The sequence below is a fragment of the Thunnus thynnus genome, chromosome 4, assembly GCF_963924715.1.
Source record: "Thunnus thynnus chromosome 4, fThuThy2.1, whole genome shotgun sequence".
NCBI classification, from domain to species: Eukaryota; Metazoa; Chordata; class Actinopteri; order Scombriformes; family Scombridae; genus Thunnus; species Thunnus thynnus.
The window spans coordinates 15,831,255-15,843,557 of NC_089520.1; the positions used below are offsets into that span (position 1 = coordinate 15,831,255).

The following is a 12,303-nucleotide window of genomic DNA, read 5'->3' on the forward strand; positions in this document are numbered from 1 at the left end:
CTTTGCAGTATATTTGACCCTGGCTTGACCTGCAGTCGTATTAGGTTAGAAAATTTCCCTCCCTTCCACTCTGTCTGTCACTGATGTGTTGTCCCTGGTCTGTTGTTCTGTTGTTGTTCTTGTTGTGTTGTTGACTTGTCTTGTTCTCTCTGAGAGAACAGCAACCTGTCCCTAAACTACTGCATCCGCATCACTCGGGCTGCCCTTTTCCACCAAAAACACCCAAAACTGTCCTGTTAGTACTCTGCCCAAGTTATATATTCATAACGGTTTCCCTTTTTCCATCTTTCATGAAATTTCTCTCAATCTCATAAATTTTCAGCGTCTCACAATCTGACATAAATTGGCCTGGGAATAAAGGGATACTGTGATATCTTTGATGGTGTCTTTTAGAGGTGTAATAAATGTTTATTTTTATTTTTGTTAATTTATCAATTTAGTCTATGAAAAGTAAAAAGAATGACAAATAATAGGTTACCAGAGAGATGTCTTCACATAGTTTATTGTGTCTGACCAACACTCAGAAACCCAGAACGTCAATTTTCAGTAATATAAAACAGACAAAGAAAGCAAATCTTTGCATTTTAGAAGCTGTAATCATAAAGTGTTTGGTATTATTTGTTCTTACAAATATGAATACATTGTGATTAATCACCAACATTGGTAAATTATCTTTCATTAAAGATACATTTTATTTTATCAACTAATTCATTAGTTAAATCATATTTTACAAGCAGGGTTTTGTCACATCAACAGACACATTTTTTTTTTGTCATCTACAAATTTTATCCTGGAAATTGTTGGCATCCTCACCACTTCTAGTTTGGTTTCCAGTTGGACTTTTAACAGCTCTACCAAGTCTAAGCAGTCATGACAAAATATTTCCTTTTGACACAAAAGCATAATGACATGCAATAAGAGACACAAGCTGAAAAATTCAAAGTACACAACCAGAGAGTATGACAAATGATCAACATTACAAAGATTTTTCATGAGCATCAAGCACATGCCTCATTGTCATTAGGAAACTGGGCTAAAATGATTCTTAGTAATGGGTTACATTAACAGAGAAGCACTGTACAGTTTGTGTGAGTGTGAGAGGGACAGAGAGATGGAGACAGAGTGAGATAATTGAGGATTGGTTTTACAGCCTGAACAGTATTTTTTGCAGAAGATCTTAAGAATATGAAATCTTTTGCCACACCATAAACCAGTCCCATTAGTATGGAGTAGACAAAAGATCAATTAATCTCAAAATGTCAAGATATATTGCATGTTTGAAATATACAGTACATGGAAGATTATGTATCCTAGCAAATGCTTTGGGTTTGGACGTTTTAACAAGTGGAAGCCATTTTATTATATTTTATTTTTTGTGCAGGACAAAGAAGGTTTGTTTCAGTAAAATCTATGATCACACTCATACACAAGGTTTTACTATTTGGAGATTGCTTGTCATTATAATTATATGAGAGTAGATTTTCAACAATGTGAAGTTTGTTTTTAATTCTGTTGACTGTCAGTTTAATGATGATATTATTGTCAGTGTAGAAGTTGAACTTTCTTCATCTTATGTTTCTGCGCTGTCTTCCAGTTTGGTATAAAACTGATTTTAAAGCATTGCTGCTTGTCTATACATCTGTACTTCATGGTCCATAAATCAGTCAATGAGTTAATACTGAAATAAATTTTTGGTTCATTTTTAGAATATGAACTCTCCAGACCTCTAGGGTCATCTGACAATGGTCTACAAAGTATTCCCAGAGTAAAAACAAAATGGCAAACTAAACATCAATGTTTAGTTATTATGCTACACACTGGAAGACTTGAGACTATATTTTATTTATGCATTTAAAATTTGCTTTTTCACTTTATTCCTTTTAATTTTTTTGTTTCTTTTCTGGCTGCTTCGTATTTTTAGTTTTTTGTAAAGCACATTGAGTTTCCTAGTGTGTGTGAAATGTGATATATATACTGTAAGGTTTCCTTTTCCTCACTTTCTGCAAATGCTTAGCAGGTTTCTAAATAATCTGTGAACATGGCCTGGACCTCGAATGTAGGACTACTGAATTATTCATGGCTTACTGCAAATATGTGTTTGTGATGAAAAGATAGCAAGAATGATAGGACACAGTGTTTCCCACACTGTAGCAAAAGAAGACCTACAGTATCATACAGTTTTTGTTTTCATATTCTACACACTAAGATGGCTCACAGGCCCTTTGATCTTATCAAGAAGACAATGCAGGGACAAACATAAGCAATCCTTATTATGGTATGTGGAAGCTTTATCCATACCAATTAGCTCTCATCTTGTCACGGGATGACACAATGATGTCTCCTTGGTTTTAAATCTTAATTCTACGTCCTGGAGCTAATGGAACACCTGGGTGTTAAATCCTGACTCCCTTTTCTTCCTCATTTCCTTGGTCTAATCTTTATCTCTAACACTGCTGTTGTCTGTTTTCTTGTGGTGTTTACAGTAAAGAAGCAGGATGGAGCAGCTGCCATGGAGATGCAGCCTTTAAAGAGCGCTGAGGGTGGAGAAGCCGATGAGAAAGAGAGGAAGAAGGTGTCCGTTTCGAAGAAAGAGAAGTCTGTGCTGCAAGGGAAGCTGACCAAACTGGCTGTCCAGATTGGCAAAGCAGGTAAAGCAAATTGCACATGGACAAGTCCATCACTCAGTCACTCAGACAGCTAAATCAGGGGCAAGAAGGTACTGAACCATCATCCTGTCCATCAAAGCAAGATGTTGCACTGTTAAGACTCATGTCTCGGTTGCTTAAAGCAATCAAATCAGTTTTAAATAAGGCTAAAGTGTGTGTTAAGGAACTGTTGAAGAGTCTTTGCACTTTTTTTTTTTTATTACCTGCTCTCTAAGAACTTTGTGAATCATTTACGCTGGCATTGATACCTTTTGCTAGTAATGTGGGAATCAGTGGAATATAATCGAGTTCTTGTGTCCGATCCACTGAATTTAAAAGAACGACTCTATCACACCACAGCAGTTTTAATGTTGTCTTATTGTCTCAATAGCTAGTTAGCTAATGTAATACATTAGCTAGCTAACATTAGCTCTCTCTCTGTCTCTCTCTCTCTCTCTCTCTCTCAGTCCTGTTAAAGAAAATAAATGTTCTCTAACATCATAATTGAGGGGACCTGTTATGCTCATTTCCAGCTCTATATTTTTATTTTCCTCTAGAGTAGCTTTGGATGATTCACAGTTCAAAAAACTCCTTATTTATTTTATACTGGCCCTTTATGCAGCCCTTCAGTTCAGCCACTTAGCTCCTGTCTCTTTAAGGCCCCCCTCCTGATGAGCCCACCTGCCGAGGGGCAGCCGTAACAGAGTTATGTTAAATTACTATCGATGAAAACCCAACATTTCCTGCTTTACCGCTTCAAATTAAAAGCTTTTAAATTACTAAATAACAGGAGACTTTTATGGTGAAGAATTTACAGAAACAGCCACAGTGATGATGTTTGATAAAGAACTGCAGACACTGGTGCCGGAATGGGGGCACAATGAGACTCTTTGTCCTCCCACTTTCAGGTGTTATGGTAATAAAGTGGTAATGTCTAAACCAGGTATTACAGTCACAGCGATAATGTCTAAGCCTACTCTACCGACCATGAGTATTATGGCTTCCAGTTCGGACTAGTTTAAATAATTTCACCAAAACTACGACATTGGGCCCTATTCCTCGTGATAGTGCAACAACCAGTGCAAGCAGCACACGGGCTGTTTGGTATTTTCCTAACTTTCAAATTTGCTTTGCCTGTCTGTTTGGTATTGTGATGCAAAGTGCTGCATGCACAGTGAACTGCTGCGAGGAGACATACATATAGGCAGCGCAATGCAAGTTGGTGGTGTTTTTGTGGAAAATGGATGTTCAACATCTCAGAACCACATCTGTTTCTGGAGCAAAGTCCCTCTGCTGCCACTTCTTGATTTTTATCAACAAGAGCAAACTAAATACTTGCTGTACTGCAATGTACTGCAATAATGGATCAATGCTTTGAAATATAAATAAGTTATTTCAATTATATATTCTCCAACCAGAATCGGCACAGAAAATAATGTTTAATGTGGTTAAAGCATCTGTATTGATTTGTAAATGAATGTGGGTGATTCTTACAGTATCTGTTGTCCACAGTTGCTTTATACTATATGAGAAGCTTCTCCCTCAGTTCATTAAATCCCTGCAGCATCTGAAGGCAGCAGGACTGATATGCTGATAAATCTGCAGCCTCTAAGAAGTGCCGCCCCAGAGCGTAGTGCCGTTATGCATGGCTGTTCAATGTGTTTACCTTCATTAAATCGGCTGAAAACAACACCAGGCTTCCGCAGAATAAACACACACACCTTTATACACATCAGACTGGTTGGTTATAACTTGATATTCTACCTTTTTATGAATAACACATTGAGTTACCAGGGCTCATCATAATCTCTTTTCCAACTTTCTTTTCTGCAAAAGTAGCATCTCATGTTTTATTCTTGAGACACATTGCAGTGCAAACGCTGTTGTGTAACATTAATTACTAAACTATGTGACCAATTACAAGGTGAGATAGGCTACATTAGAGTTATGGCTGAAATAGCATCGTTCCCCCCACTTCAAAACTCATTCTGGCGCCGCTGGCTGCAGATGACCAGCACACCTCCAACAGATAAACAACTTATTTTACTTTGCTGTGCTGTGTAATGGAAAAACACTCACAGCGGGCCAGCTCGATTCGAGTCATGGCTTGGCGTGACTACCCCCAAAACAATGGAAAAATGTCATAATGTTAGTGCAGCGGAGCAGTGAGCTTGTGTGCTATGCGTGGAGCAGATGACCATATAAAGAAATCCATCACAAGCTGACATTGGCCCAGGCTGAAAGTAGAAAAAGCTGTTGGAAACCAAACATTCAGAGCAGTCTGAAGCGGATGCTTTTTGCTCACAGGGATTACTTCTACATACATTTACCTCATTATTTGACACTTTGGCCACATTTAATATGAACATCAGACATTGTAACATTATATATATGACTGAAAATAAGGAAAAGCATAATAGGTCCCCTTTCAACAGTAATTGCATAATTTTGATTGTAGGCTTCGAACTAAATAACCATGCTACTAGATCTTCGTCAATGACAGCCTACAGACAGGCCTCCCTCCCTCTACTGTGACAGGAAGGCATAGCAGGTATAGTTATGAAAAATGAACAGTGTATCTATATCAGCATCTTCTGATTGCCCGTTATTACTGAAGCAATTATGCCTTCTATGAAGAGGCGGTAAGAGATGAATATGGAGGCGAGAGAGGCAGCCATGCGGCTAGAGGAAGTGCATCTTTGTCAGCAGTATTAAGCTGAGCACCTGCAAGTGAGGATGTCAGTCAGAGGGCCACAGTAGGTAAGAGTTGGGTTGGTTAACATGTGAGGAGAATTTACTGAAATATACTTAATTGCATGTATCATTAATTAACTGTCATGTAGCAGTGTTTGAACCAACCTCAGTCACGGGTTTGTTTTACATACAAATGTTTTAATATCCCTTTAACAGTGTCTCAAAAGTAGTCATTCCAGGCATATATTTATTTAATTATTTGCAAAAATTACCTTTTCTGAACTTGGGCCCCTGCCCCTCTAACATCCTCTGCACGTCCCTGTCAGAACAATGAAATACTGTGGCTGGATTAGCATACAAGCAGCACTGTAAGATCAGATGGCATTCCTGCGGGTCTGGCAGAAAATGTTTGGACTTTGTTCACTCCAGGGCCTGAGACCATCTAATATGTGTGCCTGTTTTTATGTTACTATTGCTTATCTGTTCTCTGTGCACTTTACCTGACACCAGGTGTGCCTCATTAGTTATCAGAGAAGGAATAAAGACCCCAAATATACTTGTCAAAACATGTATAGTTGACTGTGACTGAGGTGAGTAACTGAGATGCTGAGTTTGAATCCGTCCAGAGCTGTCTTGTGCTTTTCTGTGTGGAGTTTTGTTTTGCATTGGTTTACTTCCAGGTGCCCTGGCTTTCTCCAGTACCAACACACATACATGCTGCAGTTGAAATTAGTTATTTTTCACTATTGGTCTGGTCTAAGGCACAGGCAAAAACTAGAGTTGCTCACCAAGTGCTGCACTGATACTATAGGTCAAATGCAGAGGGCAAATTTCTCCATGTATATCGATAAAGTGTAAAATAAAGTGAAACTCCACTCCACTCTTTCAAACACTCCCTCCTCCATACCCAGTTTCCAGTGACAACATTTAGTTTTTAAATAACATGTTTCACTTTTAATTGCACAACTGATACCTTCTGTACCTTTTTCAGGTTTGCTCATGTCGGCCATCACAGTCATCATCCTGGTCCTGTACTTTGCCATTGACAACTTTGTGATGCAGAAGCACCCTTGGAGGCCAGAGTGCACTCCCATCTACATCCAGTACTTTGTCAAGTTCTTCATCATTGGTGTGACTGTGTTGGTGGTGGCCGTGCCGGAGGGGCTGCCATTGGCTGTCACCATCTCCCTGGCATACTCTGTCAAGGTGAGGAAGAACAAACACATTGAGTACATACTGTACATTGTGGAGCTGCTGTACGTGTGTTGTAAGGGCTGTCCACTCTGTACACATTTTGCATTGTAACTTGATTCTCTCCTTTTCCACATATCTGTATTGTTTTCATTTGAGTTTGTGTGTGCAAACTTCTGAACCTCACACAGAGTGTGATTTGCATGCATATATAAGGATTGTGTGTAGTTAATGCTTGCACTGTGTTAAAACACTTATGTGATTCACAGCAGCAAACAGAAGCAAATTCTGATTAGGGCCACATTCAGAGAGCATATTTTTCTTTAACTGTTGCAGACATCCCTTTTTTTGTATTCGTAAGCACAACAACAGAAGTTTACACCGTACAAGTGCATGATAAGCTAATTCAAGCATCCACCTAGTTCTTAAAGTATTTCCAAGCATTTTCAAATGTGCATTGCAATGTGTCGTGATCATGATGTTGTATCCTACCAACAGAAAATGATGAAAGACAATAACCTGGTTCGTCACCTGGATGCATGTGAAACGATGGGCAACGCTACAGCCATCTGCTCTGACAAGACAGGCACGCTGACCACCAACCGCATGACGGCTGTGCAGTGTTATGTTGGAGATGTGCACTACAAAGAAATCCCAGATCCTGGAGCTCTGCCACCCAAATCACTGGAGTTACTGATCAATTCCATCTCCCTCAACAGCGCCTATACCACCAAGATACTGGTAAGCCACCTGTAATGGTAGTAGAAGTCCCTCCACACCCATGAATGTGAAGAAAGAGACAAAGTATTACTATATAATATTATGTCGTGTAAATTTTAATCACATACACCCCTTCCATTTTTTATATTGTACAACAAATACAGCACTTTGTCCCCTAATCACAATATTTAAGCTATTCTACTTTATTATATCTACTTTATTATACTAAAGCCTATTTTATTGAAACTTAAATATGGGGGCTGGGCTGCATAGATTTCAGTTCCCTCTGTGTGAGTGGTGAAACCATACGATGAGAGCAGCCCTGAAACAGTAAGACAGTTCTGCAGTGCCTTCTTTTTAGCAAAGCAGGCAGTCAGTGTCCTTGGCTGCTGTTTTAGATTCATCAGGCATTCACTCAACTTGTCACCTTGAGAACGGTTGTGTAATTTTGTCTTATCTGATATTCAGAGCGTAGCAGACTGTAATTGAATCCAATCTGTCTGAGTGCTGGAGATGGTCTCTTGTTTACAGTGAATGCAGCGAAGAGAGATTTTCTCTAAGCCAATTAGACTTGCATGCAATAAGAAATAGATAAATATACAGACAGACAGACTACAGAAACAGAATCGGAAACCTGTTGGCATGGATTTTCATCTCTGAAACATTATTTCCATCATGAAGCATTTGGCAAAAATATTCTAAAATATCCTAAAAGCAAAGATTGCCAAGATCAGGATGTCTTTAGGCTGTTAGAGCAACATGCCTGAGTAATCCTTTTCCTGGCATGACCACGTACACTTACCTGCACACACACACACACACCATTTGTGCCTGTCCGTGTGTCACTATCCCTGTAAACCCCAGTAGAGTACATTCATTGATGGCTGACCAACTGACAAATACCCTTATGGAGTTTGAATGGGGAATGAGCTGAGCAGGCGGGACATCTGCGATAGAAGGATCCCACAGATTTCACTTCCTACCCCTCAAGGCATGATCGCAGTCTTGGTGAAAACAAGAGTGTTGGTCACTGGGTTTCTAAGATGGAGTGCTACAAATCTGTGGCTACTCTTGTTTTAAGTTTGGTTCCTTTGGCGCACAGTAGATACACTTGAGACATACAGGTACTTCTTAGTTGTGTTGCTCCCAATCTTTATGCTAAATTAAATTTTTTCATTTTGATGTCAATGTACAGAGCTCACATGTAAATATGTCCATGTTTAACTTTTGTCATAACAAGTAAAGTAACAAGTAAAATTTCACTCCTCAATAATGTACATGATGTAAATATTCCCATTTAAGCCAACTCTTCCCTGTGTCATCTTGAATGCTCTAGTGTAACTGAATGTTTCATTGTCACAGCTTGGTCAAATCTGATTCTCACACCACACATGCTGCAGTTTCTGTCTGCAGTCTACGTACAAATATCCTTCAATTTGCACAGTTCCATCTTTCCCCCACTTACAAATACCACATAATGTCTCTGTGTGTGACGCAGATCAACAGCACATGAGATATAGTTTAAATCTATTTCCACATGGTTGAAATTATGAATCAGTTTTGTTGTTGGAACTACTTTCTGATGTTGCCTCAGTTTCCCTTTTCCCACCGTATTTCGCTACTAAGATGTGCCACATTAACGAGATGTTATCCCTTTTGAAAAGTCTGGAGGAATGTTTTGCAGCATTACATCAGACTGTTGTACCTCCATAGCTGCTTAGCTCAACGGAATTAAACACCGGCAGAGTGCGGCTTAGACTTAGTGGATTAAATAGCACATTTAGTCACATTTTTTAATCTTTTCATTCATAAAAGAGGTTACCTCATGCGCCAAAGTAGGCACCCTTGAAGTTAAACTTACAGTAAACTTGAAATGAGACCAGTTTACATATCTATGGTATGATGTCTGATACCTTACATCTATATTAATTACCTACAGCATGTACTGTATGTATCTTGCTAACTGCTTGGCTACCCACCTATTCAAGAAAAAGTATATCACATCCTTCTACTGTATAAGTGTATCCTTAGCTCATCCATGCATGCATTTGCACGTAAATAGTATGTCGGCATGGATGTATTTATTTACTGAGAGCTCTTGAATGGAAGAGAGGAACAAAGGGAAAGCAAGATAGAGAAGGACAGACATAATTAACGAAGGAAGGGAACTCAGAAACAGAAATTTCTGAGGAATATTTAGTTCATCCCTCCCTCCCTCCCCCGGCCGCCCCCACTCCCTCAGCACCACTCCAGCCCTGCAGTATGTTGGCTGGTGTGTTCTTATATAAGAGGCCAATCCTGTGGGATGCCAGGATGGCTATGGAAGTCTTTGATGGCCACCACACAAAGGCACAAAGGCAAAGAGGCAGGCTTTGATACCCATATCAGTCCCCCTACTGCCTCTCTGGCTTCATAATATAGCCACTGGTATAGCTCTGCTTCCTCTGTCAGCACATACAGACTCTAAAGTGGAGAAGCCTCATCCTCAGGGGAGAAATTCACACACATTTACACAATGAACCCATGCACACAATACAGTATATGTGCACTCGTACTGTACATGCTCATAGATGTCGTATCCATGTGCACACGTATTCTTATTCATATATTCTGAGAAAGATATGTGCACACATGGATACAACAAGCTCACAAGCAGTTTGTAGCATGTAGACAAGTCATGCATGCAACATAGCAATTTGTGAATGGCATTCAGTGACGTCAATATGCTGACGTTATTTCAAAGGAACATGCGTCATCGCTAATGGCAAGAGCCCCATAGCGAACATTAGCCGCATAGAATTATCTCTGCTTTTATTCTTGTCCTTTTCTTTAACTTCACGTTTTTAGTTTGGTTTTTTTTTTCATAATGTACAAGACATATTAACATTGTTCATAAGAACACTCTGTGCGTGTATATAAACTAAAACTAGTCAGGTCCAGATGCACATACAGGTGCACACAAATATTACTCCTACACACATCTGTCATATCAGACATACTGCCACTGTAGGAAGTATTGAGATCACAGGTGTGTGTTCTCACAGCACAGTGGCGTGTGTTTAGTATGGCTGTGTGAGTGTCCTGGGAGCTCAATCTCATGTTGCTTCAACCACCTGCTCAGGTCATTATTCCGGTCAGGACAAGAGACACACACACAATTGTAAGGTATAGGTGGTTGGGGAAAGGGAAGGACAGTTACAGTATAGTAGCTCACTATGTAGCAAAACAGAATGTGATGTTGAAATGTAGATGATGAAAAAAAACAAGATTCAGTTTATGTTTAGTAGGCAAAATTCCATGCGTTGCTCTACAATGAGCAGTTTATGGTTTGTAATTCAAATTAACTGCCTCGTTATCATTCAGTAGTGAGTAGTGAGGTCCTAATATAATTGGGTTTGGCTCACAGTGCTTTTGTCATCTGGACATTGTGTGCTTGTTTGCACAACGTTGGAGGAGAGATGAGAGTGTCTTGGATGTCTGTAGCTTGAAGCATCCAGTGTCCCTATGTTTGGAGTAGCTTTGGCCGCTGAGAAGGAGAAAGAGACAAACATGGATCGATGAGGCAGGGACAGAAACATCCACAGCAGAATTATGTACAAAAGACACTCTTCTCTTCTCTCTTCTGTTTCTGTGTTCAGCACTTGCTTACAGACTTGACAGTGTTGCTGAGATGGCAGTGAAAGAGAAGGCGTCATCACATTAGAATGACAATGCTTTGATGTTTCACAGGCACCAAGCTTAATGGGTTCCCTGCATTTCCTTCGCAGGACATGTTAGATTTCATGCTTTCATTGGCCATGTTATTGGTTGACTCAGGAGACTAGTACCACTTAACACATACATTTTATTCAGAGAATGTGAGGTCAGTTATAATAAAACTTATAATCTGAAAGACTATTATGTTATAAACAATTCCATTAATACTTATCCACGGTTTGTTTCACAATAACCAGTTCAGCCTACATTGTAGTAACCAGACATCTAGATTAAATTGGGACAGTCTGGATCTTGAAGCATTTTTCCTACCATCTGGACAGAGATGCTCTGATAATTACCCTAGAGTGAATTTAAATGTTTTAAAATAAATGTTTAAAAGTGATATTTGTTAAACCCTTTGCCGAGACAAAATTAAAGAGCAGCTTAATATACAATTGTGTTTTTTCTAATAAAAAGATAACTGCACATGCGATGTGCTGTGCAGAGCTTCTAAAGTTACACAAAATCTCAAATAACTGTTTAACCCAGTAGTTATAATCAAGCAAATCCAGATGCCAGAATGACAGAGAAGTTTCTATTACATTATGTGAATGAAATCAAGAAGGTCACGCAAACAACCCCAAAACTCCCACAACAATGAATCCATGTGGCTGAGGTTGGTAAAGAAAACCACCAGATTAAAATGAATCCCACAGCCATTAAAACAAATAAGCGTTTAATTACATGACATGCAATTTACAGAGCGTTCAACTCAACAAGTACCTTAGTAGAAAGTTTATTCTCAAAATGGCTACTGTATCGGACCTGAGGTTATGAGTGACTCACACACAATCAATCTAACATTCATTGTTCTCTCATAACTAGCTAATTAGTAATCTGCCATTCTCACATTAAAGGTGGACGCCTGGGGTAAAGCAATATTCCATATTTGGAGCTTTGCATGACGAAACAATTCACAGCTGTTCAAAAGTAACAAGCAGGGAAGAAATGAAATGATGGCAAGAGCACCAACAAAATTAAAACTTATGTAGATACAAATTCACAATTGTAGTTTTATTGTTAGCACTTTGGACAGGTTATCTCATCAGACAAGCATAGATTTTATAATAGTAGTAATAGAAATAATGTGATGTATTTCTCAAATGTTTTTATTAACTAAATTGTGTATTCAGTATATGTGTATTAATATATAGTTAAAATAATATTATACAAGGAAGGCTTTATTAGTATTTTCACTGTTACATGGGGTTATTGAAACTAAGGTGTTGCTGTTAAAAATATGCCCTCCACACACACCACAGACCTTCCGCAAACACATACAAACAGATTTGAAACT

General features: G+C 39.0%; 1 protein-coding gene across 1 annotated transcript in view; it reads left to right on the top strand.

The window, feature by feature from the left end:
* Window positions 1-12,303, top strand: part of atp2b2 (ATPase plasma membrane Ca2+ transporting 2) — a 136,847-nt gene that overhangs the window by 98,141 nt on the left and 26,403 nt on the right. The window contains exons 10-12 of the mRNA XM_067586916.1: window positions 2,475-2,648; window positions 6,331-6,545; window positions 7,029-7,271. Coding sequence (XP_067443017.1) covers window positions 2,475-2,648; window positions 6,331-6,545; window positions 7,029-7,271 — 632 coding nt within the window. The remainder of the gene's footprint in view (window positions 1-2,474; window positions 2,649-6,330; window positions 6,546-7,028; window positions 7,272-12,303) is intronic.